The sequence below is a fragment of the Chionomys nivalis genome, chromosome 16 (assembly GCF_950005125.1).
Source record: "Chionomys nivalis chromosome 16, mChiNiv1.1, whole genome shotgun sequence".
Taxonomy (NCBI): Eukaryota; Metazoa; Chordata; class Mammalia; order Rodentia; family Cricetidae; genus Chionomys; species Chionomys nivalis.
In genome coordinates, this window is record NC_080101.1 from 60,770,529 (window position 1) to 60,782,159 (window position 11,631).

At 44.2% G+C, this 11,631-nt stretch overlaps 1 protein-coding gene across 3 annotated transcripts; it reads right to left on the reverse strand.

Moving 5' to 3' along the window:
* Positions 1-292: 292 nt before the first annotated feature.
* On the reverse strand, positions 293-9,789 carry Zfand1 (zinc finger AN1-type containing 1). Of its 3 annotated transcripts, none has more exons than XM_057791067.1 (8): positions 9,692-9,789; positions 7,859-7,901; positions 6,924-6,963; positions 4,981-5,108; positions 4,811-4,902; positions 3,634-3,755; positions 1,513-1,647; positions 293-1,426 (listed from the first exon to the last, which is right to left on the reverse strand). In XM_057791067.1, exons 1-8 carry the CDS (start codon positions 9,744-9,746, stop codon positions 1,256-1,258), a joined length of 786 nt encoding a protein of 261 aa, XP_057647050.1. In that variant the 5' UTR covers positions 9,747-9,789; the 3' UTR covers positions 293-1,255. The 3 variants fall into 3 exon arrangements, with proteins under 3 accessions (XP_057647050.1, XP_057647051.1, XP_057647049.1); XM_057791066.1 differs by having other exon boundaries at positions 296-1,426; positions 1,513-1,668; XM_057791068.1 differs by lacking the exon at positions 7,859-7,901 and having other exon boundaries at positions 294-1,426; positions 1,513-1,668; positions 9,619-9,762.
* Between the last annotated feature and the right edge of the window lie 1,842 nt (positions 9,790-11,631).

An 11,631-nucleotide genomic window follows, 5' to 3' on the forward strand; every position in this document is an offset into this window, starting at 1 on the left:
CTCTCAGTAGTATGATAGTTTCCTATTAAACAGCTATTGGGACGTGGCTATACTGTCTGTGCACTTATTTGCAACTTGCCTTACAATTGTGTGTGACACTTCTAAGTGTATGTCTACATATCTTCACTGTACCTAAAATGGCAATTAGATATTAATGTATAAGTAGGTATGCAAGTAACTCTGTAAAGGAATGGATTCAGAACCTGATAAAAGCCAGAAATTATCACTGTTTATCACATGGACATGAAAAAGATGGACCTGAAGAAGACCAAAGGAGCATGTGAGTTTATTCTTTTAATTAAACCTAAAGTCATGAACATTGACACAGAAGTGGGGGGGAGCAATTAAAAATACTTTATTTCCTCCTTTAGTGCGTCCTTCATACACTACAGACAGAAACATTCATTCTCAAGTGTAGACAAAAAGCATTCCCCAAAAGGACTTATTTCAATTTATAGATAAAATGCAGTAATTGCTGGTGTATATTTTGCTTTGGTGCAATGAAAGAGATTATAACAAAGCAGTCTATTCATTGCTCTTCTCATTTCTCTATTCTCATACATCATACCAACAAAAACATGAGTCCTATTGGAGAAAATTCAGTGCAATTACATGATACCAAGAAAATAACTTTCCCTTCTCAGATAATGAGGTTTCTTACCCAAACCCTTGGAAGACTGAGTGAGAAGAAGGCTGAGATCCCACAATTCATGCGCATATTCCAATCAGACATCATCATTTAGGTATACAGAAGGTTATGTGTTCTGGCCCCTTAGTCAGTTAGGCTTAACTGTAGGGCCTGCTTAAAACAAAGACGACAAGTACCCAAGAATCTGCCACCTGTGTTCTCCTCTGCCATAAGAATGGAAAAACAGCAATAAAAATAATACTTTGCCACAACTACTAATACATAGTTCAAATTTAAAACACAAAACCTGGAACTTAGTAGAAAACAAACTGATGTAAATTATGACCTAATGGAAATAATTTTTTTTTTTTTTTGGGTTTTCGAGACAGGGTTTCTCTGTGGTTTTGGAGCCTGTCCTGGAACTAGCTCTTGTAGACCAGGCTGGTCTCGAACTCACAGAGATCTGCCTGCCTCTGCCTCCCAAGTGCTGGGATTAAAGGCGTGCGCCACCACTGCCCAGCTCTAATGGAAATAAATTACAAAAAAGCAACTTTCAGAGTTTTTAAAAAGTATCTGTCATAAAAGAATGATTTCTGCTTGTAAATTCTGGCTCTAATCCTTGAGTGACTATTCCAAGTAAGAGTCAACATTTTTTAAAAACTGCTCATCATCATTAAGATACTCCAAAATAACATTTCCTCCATTATGTAGAGGGCAATCCTCCTTGGTGATCCAGGTTTCCAAAGTATGATCCAAGGGCAAGGCTTCTCCTGAAGGGACGTGACACAGCCGCAGCTTCTGCCAAGAGAGAAACAAACCACACAGTGGTAGGGACACGCACTTGTGGCCAGAGCCGCAAGGAAGGGGAGGTGGCTGCATGTTACCTTTGCCATCAGCTTGTTGTTCTCGTTTCTAAGACCGGCTAGAGAGGCTGCGAAGTCCACCACCTTCCCAATGCTCCACCGGAGGCAGAAGAACATGGCTTTGCTCTTCTCTTTGCTCCCCTTCGGTAAGTAAACCTGAAAATAAATTCTCTCTGTCTGTGTAAGCAAAAGTTAACATATAGATTAGACACATGAGATAAGACATTCCTTTCAGCTTGTGGTCCCTTTCCTTTCTTCTTTTCGTCAAAGTAAAATAATGCCATAATGATACAAGTTCAGTGAGCAAACCAATAGTGTAGCCCATCTAACTAACTGTATGTTCCACAGACCCAACCCCAAACTCTAGCTAGGTGACCTGTGTTATGACAGTTGTGTGACCTGTTTTATGTTCAGGACCTGGGGCAGAAGGAGCTCTGTCTTTTTTGTGTTGAGTTCCAGTGGTTCAGACCTGGGCTGAGGCTTCCCCTCAGAGCTCCCAGCCACTCCTGAGTTAAGAATGAGTTCCACACAGACAGAGAGAAATCAGGAAAGCTGATGGGTCATTCAAGATCACAGAACCCTAAACATAGGCCTGCTGATCTGTTCTGTTCAGAAACAAACTGGTTTCTCCTGTACTGCTGGGAACCTGTTCCTGTCAACCGAGAAACAAGGCTTCTGAGAAAAATATTTATTGATAAAACAGTGTTTCAGAGATGGGATCTCTACTATAATCTGTGCCTGTGTTCTTTGGTTGTATTTTGCTACTTAACTAACTTTATTTTTTTAAAAAAAATAATAGGGGGAATAGAATCTTCCCTGATTGCTAAAATTTGCTTTAGGGAGATTGTCCTCACAGATCACCTCCTGGACAATAACAGTGTTACTCTCAGGGAAATGCTGGGAACAGCAAGAGCAACCTTAGGAACTAACAGTGAGAGTGATGCCTAGCTCCCGTGCTGAAGGTCAGCAGGTGTATTATAGATGAAGACCTTCAAAGAGATCTGCTGGAAGCCTCAGCTCTGGCCCACTTCATCACCACCAGCGCTGCTCCCACAGGAAAGCAGCAAGAGTGCAAAGAGGAGACGGGAAAAGGAAAACTTAGAGCCTCCAAAACTATGTCTGAGATCAAACACAAGCCAACAGGAAGCTGAAGCAGGAAGTTTGTGAGTTTGTGAATTTAGGAACAGTCTGGGAGACCCAGTGTCTAAATAAGTAAGTAACAACAACAGAACACATAAGAAAGAAAACTACAAAAGCAAACAACAGGCTGTCAGGGCTTCAGAACAGGTAGTGCAGAGCTTAGGGTGGCTAAATGGGAAGTAAATAACAGATACAAATATGGCTCTGGGCGGTCTGAGGGACTGCCTGCCGAGCACTGGCCTGGAAATTGCTCACATGTCAGCACAGAGACAGGCACAAAGCACAGCTGCGCCTCCTTCGCAATACAGCTGAGCTCTCCCAGCTCAGGGGCTGCAACTGCAACAACCCCAGAATCTCTCTAGATAGAAGCATCATTCGGCTCAAGCTGAGATCTTGAAACCGATGCTCTGGGTGGGTGGGTGGGTCAGAGGAAAAGCAGAAAACTACCAGGGAGGGACTGGGAAGTAAGGGGAGAGAAAAATATAAGACGCCCTTCAACGTCAAAATGAACTTGTGAAATCAATAAACTTAAATCTTAAAACGAAGTAATGAACCTAACAGATCTAAAAAGACATTAAAGAAAGTTATTTGGGATACAGTGAGAGACATTATATAACATTTCCCATAAAAAGGATCATGTTATAAAACGAAAACAACTGGAGATAAAACAAGGTGTAGATATCCACGAAGAAATACAAAAGCTAAAAAAATGGCTTCTAAAATAAGCAACTCGAACCAGGTAAATTTCTACCATCCTCAGTTAAAGGCATACAACAGAATAAAGTGTAGTTACTGAATGAACTAGGCCATAACTGGGGCACAGAGAAATACTAAAAACGGAGGGAAAGTGGGCCAGGAAAGAAGGTCATGTTCACTGCCACCTCCAGGGGAAACAGGCAGCGGAGGTCTTCAGAAGTGACCCATGTCAGGTTCACATTTGTATTCGATGGGAGGGAAGAAGAGAGAGGAGACCTCGGCACATGCTTGGCTTGCTTGTTTCACCTGCGGCAGTGACTTGTCCCCGTCAGCATGCATCTTCAGCTTCATCAGGGCCACCTTCGCGGCTGTGCCGCTGGTCTTTGCGCCTTTCCGGCCTTTACTTACTGCCCCTCCTGACTTGGAGTCTAAGGAAGAAGTAAAAGCATGCAAGTACTTTCTTATTGCAATTTCCACATTTTATTTTTTCTTCTTTTTCTTTTGTCTTGTTTTGAGACAAGGTCTCCCCATGTAACCTTGGCTGGCCTGAAACTCACTGAGCTCCACCTGCTCTGATAGGATTACAGAAGTACACCGCATGCCCAGTTTACCGTTCTGGCCATCAGCCTACATAAACTGCACAAGGCAGCTCTAGTATGCATATTTACAAGACTAATGGTCAACCCAAGCAATTTCTACCTCAGAAAACTTCACAGGCTCGTGCTTCTTTCTGACATAAGCGATTTAATCTAAAGTGGCCACTGGTGAGAGCTTTCATAGAACACTCCCGGTCTTAACAAAGGCCCCACTCTGACTGTGGGATAAAAGTTCTACTGATCTAATTATTGCTAGAGAAACTAAGCTAAGTCACGGCTGCGCTCTTTCCTGGTGCCTCATTATCTGTGGCATTTACAGCACAGCCAAATAACCTCAGTAGAATGTGTTCTGTAGACAAAGCCATCGGTCATGCCAGCTCATCAACACACCTAGCTAGAGTCAGCACCAGATTTGAGCTGCCCAACAAATCAGACCGTCCAATGTGAACCTTACAATGCTCTAATTTTTACTGGTCAGGAAGACTTTGTACAAAACTCTTAGGTCATTAAAATGCAAGTTCTTGAAACTGTAGAGATGGGTTTAGCTGTTAAGAGCACTTTCTACTTTTCCAGAACACCTGGGTTCAATTCCCAGCACCCACATGGCTCATGGCTGTATATAACTCCAGTTCCAGGGGATCTGACACCCTCTCTGGTCTCTAAGGATACCAGGCATGTAAGCAGTAAACACATATACAAGGAGGCAAAAATACCCATAGAAATAATTTAAAAATAAATAAAATCATAGAAAAGAAGGCAAGTCCTACACTGGAGCCGCTAACAAGCCTCCATAAGTGGTGATCTGAAGCAAGAGGCAGGAGCAGTGGTGCATGCGATGGACACCAGGGGCCCAGCAGCCACACGCTTCCTAGGATGCTAGGACTCACCAATAATGTCCTTCACAAGTTTCTGTGTGGCAGTCATTCGAGGCTGTGGGGTCTCCAGCTTTTCACACCCATGGTCCGACTGATGACGGTGTCTACAAGAAACAGAGGAATTGGCACTCACTCATGTACAGCTAAGCAGGTCACAAAGCTTGAAAGCTTCAGGTGATTACCTTAGGCAGAAGTTCTTCTCACAGTAGGGACACACAACTGCCACGAGCTCTACTACAGTACAGTCCTTGAATGAGCATGGGTAAGGTTTGTGTTCATCTGTCTTTGGTCTCTCCTTGATGATATTCACCTGAAGCAGTAAGAGGGGGAAACAGCACCAGAGTTCCCGTTTGCAACAACAAAGAGCCAGCGTCAGAGGACATCATCCATATCATTTTGATTTAGATTTATTAGATTAAGTTATATATTCTCATTTATTAGTATGTTATTATGAGAAAGGATTACTAGGCTTATTGTTCCACGTTGGCATAACTTTTCCTAATGTGTTGTAATTATATTTAAAGTAAAATTAAAATGACTATTCAGTTTCCCTACCTTTTTATTGAGGCTCGGTCTTACTATGCAATAGCCCAGCTGGCTCTGAGTCTGCAGTATTTCTATTTTGGCCTCCTGAGTGCTGGGATCCTAGGGTGGACCACTGTGCCTAGTCTACTGCCTATAATTTTCCTCTGCTCTGTAACACTGCTACACAAAGATGCCCTATCAAAATCTGCCCAGCTGGTCAACTCATCAACCCTCAAATGGGGAGTCACAACGACTTCCTATGCCAGTTTTAGAAACTGGACAATTCAGGACACAGGGCCCTTAAAAGTTACACCTGTGACATGAGGCAGTTCTCAAAATCATAAACTAGTTCCCATGCTACGTGAAAGATTTTATTATTGGAAAACATTACATCAGAACACATTTTTTTTGCAAGGAAACAAAAAGAAACAGATTAGCCACATTATTGAGCATAGAGTAATTACATTCCTTGAGTAAAGTAAATCTAAGAAAAGGATTACTTGAAATTGGTAACCATAGGAAAATTCATTATATTAACAGTAGGAACATCTATTATAATTAAAAAAACTAAATGTTCTTCCAAATTTGCTGCAATGACCTAAAGGCAGAAATATTTTTTACTTGAATATGTATCTGAAAATGTAATGATAGTATAAGAAAAAAAATCATAGGTCAGACTTATGTTTTAAAAGAAATATAAATAATCTTACTATGATGTTAAATACAATACATCCCTTCCATTCAGTCTTATATAATATTAACAAGTTACGTAATTTTTGTTTTCCTCAAATAGACCAGACAAAAGGGTCAGATTTGGACTAACACCCAGGCAACCTTAGTTTTCTATAATTGAGAGAACAGAAGTGAAAATTCTCCAATAGGGCTTGGCGAATGTTGGCAGGGATAAACCAACTGAAAGTTACCTCAAGATATAAGCTGCTGCTTCCATTAAATGTGGGGAATTTTCAGTTAACTCCTTGTCTGTCTGCCCTGGGGAGAAGCAATGCCAAGTAGTATCTGGGCATCAGGCTTTGGACAGCTGTTCCAGATGTCTGGCTCCGCACTAAGTTTCGTCCATTAGTAGTGATAAGGCTGTTAGTCTGGTCTCTATCTTCAGCTTCCCTTCTCAATCTATTCATCTGTTTGGAATCCGGATAAGGATTTTCTTTTGTTGGACTAAGGGTTTGCTCTTGGTGGTCTAAGGCTGACTGGGTTCAAACACGTGACTACCACAGAATCCTATCAGCAGACATCAGTGAAAATGAACACTACAGTGAAGGGCAGAGTGACCTGGAAGGACAGTGTGACGTGGGCACTGAGGCCAACGTGCATCACAAACACACAGCTTAATGCTATGAGTGGACTTCCCAAACAGAAATACAGGAATAGATATTATGAGGATAAAAATGTGAAAATACCAAACGGAGTAAATTCAAAGAGAGATCAATATTAGAAATGCAGCAAAAGATTCTTTATATAACTAATTTAGGATGCTAAACTTAATTGTCTGGCGTACCGACTAGCTTTAAATCTAAACAAATTCTAAAAATACACAAGTACAGATATATAAATTATATCAGAGAAGAGAAAATAAACATACCTCAGGACAACCATGAGCATCCTTGCTTCTGTGTTCAAGGCTTAAATAATTTCAAAAAAAAAGTTTATTTAAGTGCAATCAATTAATTCACTTAATGATAACTGAAACAATTTGGGCTATTCTAGTATCTCACTTCCTTAAGGATCCTTAAGTCACTACACTAGTGACTTTCATGTAAGAACCTGAAATCCATAGACAGAAGGAGTATCTACTGTCTCAAACGGAAATGTTCACCTGCAATCGAGTTCTCTTTACTTCGAGTGCTTTGAAGTGCACACAAACTTCAGTCTCTGCCAAGGCATGTATCTCAAACCCTTGAGTGGTGCACAGCGCACATCGCGTGATGCGACCAATCACTATTCATTTTAAGATCATTATAGGTCGGGCTCTTTCCATCCATTGATTAAATACAGAGAATAATCATGGCTGAATTTTTTTTATTTATTATGTATACAATGTTCTGCCTGCATGTGTTCCTGCAGGCCAGAAGTTGGCACCAGATCTTATTAGAGATGGTTGTAAGTCACCATGTGGTTGCTGGGAATTGAACTCAGGACCTCTGGTAGAACAATAAGTGCTCTTAACCACTGAGCCATCTCTTCAGCCCATCATGGCTGGATTTTTAAAAGCTTAAGTTCTTTGTATGTGAACATTATTTTCTCATTGTAAATTATGATACCTAATCTTCAAATCCACATTTATGACTGCATTTCTTGAAACTTGAAAGATTAATGATATATATGCATAACTAATTAGAACCTATGACGAGTCAGTTTGCCTTTCTATTACTAGTCAGTAAGTGATTACAATTCTGAATATCAACTGTCCATGGCTAATGTTACAACTATTTTCATATCATTCTAATTCTCAGAAATTAACCCCATACTGACAAACACCAAAATTCATTTCAAATCCTACATAAAAACTTAACTTACCAAAATATTCCTGAACAACCATCACATACAAATGGAAGAAAATCTAAAATTGGAGGAAAACATGGTAGGTACTGGTGAGTATCTGATTTTGATTTAGTTTTCTTAAGCAAAAAGAATCTACTGGCCAATTCTATAACAAAATTTTCTTTCGCCAGGCAGTGGTGGCACACGCCCTTAATCACAGCACTCAAGAGGCAGATCTCGTGAGTTCGAGGCCAGCCTGGTCTGCAGAGGGAGTTCTCGGGCAGTCAGAACTGAGAAGGTCTGATGAATTATCGCTATTGTTACTAAACAAAGCATGATACCTTGAGCTTCAAGTCCATACCCAGCAGTTAGAGATACGTGTGTCAATATGAGAAACGGAAACGGAAGAATCTGCAGAATTTTAGTATCTTTCTTTGGATTTATTTCATGTATGTGTTCTTGTGCTTCGACACACACGTGGAGGTCGGAGGATAACTTTTTGGGAACCAGCTCTGTATTCCGTCATGTTTTTGAGGCAGGATCTCTCGTACTCCTGCCAGTGCCCTCGGCATATGAGCCTCCTGTTCCACTGCCGAGCTCTGTCTCCCAGGGAACTTTTATTCACGGAGCCACCTTGCTAGCCCATTATGTCACTTTTCAGTGTGAAGAACTGGGCATGTTTGCTATTTTGAGACAGAGTGATCAAGTAAATATTATATGTCATTCAAGGAAGCCTAAGAGGAAAAGTTATGATCAAAAAATTTCCTACCATCCACACTTAATTTTAACCCTTTTCTGCTATTTCAAGAGACAAATCTCATCTTAATTAATAGACACTAAAGATATGTGAAACTGGGAAGGATATCACAAATGATAAGACATTTTAGACACAAGTCAGCCTGACCAAATGAACATAATAGTCAAAGCCAAATGGCTAGGTTTCCATAGGAAAGGACTACAGGGAAACAAGTTTTGATCTGCTGAGTGGTTCATAGCTACAGTCAATGGTAAACACATAAGTAACAATGACTATAAATACTGTTGTCTTCGCTTACCACAGGTCACACTGATCCAGGCCAAATCTAACATTCAGGAACTTGCTACTAATTGAAGATACAGCAGGATGAAGTCCTATATACACATTTGGACTGCAATTCAGCAGGCAAAGGCCGCACAGTCTGTGAGTCTAAGGCTAGAAGAACTTGCTGGCCACAGGACTGTAACACCGTTCACCAGGGGTCTTATGTTTATGACCAGGGGTCTCTGTTTAACGGAGAGGCCATCTCCATATTATTTATTAAACCTTTCTAAAATGCAGCGTACTAATCTGCCACTAACCACTTAAGTGAATCTGGCACCAAAATCAACGCTCTGTTTGTTCAAACAGTGACATTAAACAATGGTTGAATGGGAGAGCGCCTAAGGACCTCCTGGAATAGTCTGGGGGGGGGGGGGAGTCAGAAACCCCGAGATTTTTAAAAACCTGCGAACACAGTTAAAAACTGATTGGTTTAACTCATTCGTCTGAGAAAAAAAATTACTTAAGAAAAAGTCTGAGAGTGGATGCGCCAAGGTCGTATTGCTAAGGACCGAGGGGGACTGGAGCCCTGCTCCACGCCGTCGGCGGCCCAGCGCTTCTCGGGCAAAGCGACTTGGAAGCCTGAGAAGTGCGCAAGGTCAGCTTTTGGATCTGGGTGGAAACCGAGGGGCCACACGTTTCGCCCCTAAACTGAGGGGCAGCAACAAAGCACCACCACCACCCCGGAGAGCTGCTCGCGCCCCGCGTCCTCCCTCACCCGCCGCCACCGCCCCGGCCGTCAGAACCCGGCCCCGCTCTCCCGCGGGCGGGGATGGGGTCTCCAGCGTCACCTCGCTGCCGGCAGTGCTGCACCTGGCAGTGCTGCCCGATGTCCAACTCCGCCATCTTTCCACCGCCGCAAAGGCGGGGAAGGGGGAGGGGGCGGGGCAGCGCGGCGTTCACCAACCCGTAGCGTGCAGGACCCGGGGACGGGGCGGGGCTTCCGGGCGGGGCCCACGGGAGAGGCGGGACAGCGTTGCGTTCACCAACCCGAGGCGTGCAGGACCCGGGGACGGGGCGGGACTTGGGGCGGAGCCCATGGGGGGCAGGGCAGCTCTGCGTTCGCGAACCCGTGGCGTGCAGGACTCGGGGGTGTGGCGGTGGGCGGGGCCTTGGGGCGGGGTCCACGTGAGAGGCGGGGCAGCGCTGAGTTCAAGAACCTGTGGCGTGCTGGACCCGGGGGCGAGGCGGGGCTTCGGGGCGGGGCCCACGGTAGGGACGGGTCTGGGGGGCGGGGCTCACAGGAGGGGCAGTGCAGCGCTGCATTCACCACCCCGTAACATGAAGGACCCGGGGGCGGGGCTGAGAGGCGGGGCCCACGGGGGGGCGGGGCAGCGCTGCGTTTCCAAACCATAGCGCGCAGGACCAGGGGGCGGGGCGGAGCGGCGGAGCTTTGGGGCGGGGCCTATAGGAGGGGCGGGGCAGCACCGCCTCCTGAACCCGTTCCGCGCAGAACCCAGGGGCTGTGGGCGGGAGGTTCCCACGGGGGGGCGGGGCAGCGCTGCGTTCACGAACGTGTGCTTGCAGGACTCGGGGGCGAGGCGGGGCTTCAGAGCGGGGCCCATGGAGGGGCGGGGCAGTACTGCTTGCTTACAAAACCCGGGGGCGGGGCTGAGGGGCGGGGCTCACGGGAGGGGCGGGGCCTGGGTGAGGACCGGAAGTGTTTCAAGCTTTGAGGAGGTCTAGCCTTCTCAAGGTTGGGGCGAAACCTGGTACCTCCTCAGTTCCTGGAGCCCTGGTTCTCGTTCTCACGTTTTAGAAAAACCCATCTCCGCTTTTGGAAACTGTACCCTCTGTTCTCCGCGCTGAGCCTTCAAGAGAACAGCCTCAGGATGATTTCTTGCTTTTCTTAGTGAAGTAATCCCAGAAGTCAGCACAGACCCGGCACAAAATGTAAGAATCAGGGGACATCCCTGGACACTGGTTACCATTGTCTTGATGACTCAGTTTGAAGTAAATGCGTCCACAGTGGAAGCATTAGACTTTTGTTTTTTACTTTAAAGTTTTTTTTCTTGTCCTGTTTTTTTTTTTTCAATTCTGATAGGAAAAAGATACATATAGTGAAGTTCTTAGGGCTCCTCAGTGTAGAGAGCACACACTCACTCACTACCCAGGCAAGCTGCCATGACACAGAAGGAAGGGAGCTCTTTGGTGTCCGATGAGCCACTTAACAACTATGAAGAAGAGGCGCTTCCTTGTAGGTGGGGATAGGCGGGGCTGTCGTTCCACTGACAAGATACCAGACACCACTCAGTGGATGAGTGACCATCAGCTGGAATCTGAAAAGTATTTACTGTCTCCCATGTGACTTCAGAGATTCCCCAAACAATATTCTCCTGGAGAGTGAGGAGCATATGATTGCCACACACCACGCTTTTTCAGTGCGTTCTGGGTATGAGAGCGTCGGTACTTATGCTTGCTCACCAAGCAGTTTTCTCACCAAACCACCTCCCCTGCCCTCAAGATTTCTTCAATCTAAGGTTCAACAGTTCACCTGAGTTTTTATTAATGTTTTACTTTACTGGTGAAGTCAAGCAACAGCAAGCCTTCTAGAATATTACTGTACCTAAATTTTTAAATGGGTGACAAATATATAACTCATCAATCCAATCATAAAAGAAAAAAATTGTTTTCAGTTCTTGAGGATCTCACAGAGCATTAGAATAGCCAAGACTGAAATTCAACTGCTCTTATCTCTGAGTCTCCTTTTCTGATTATTCTTTACACATTA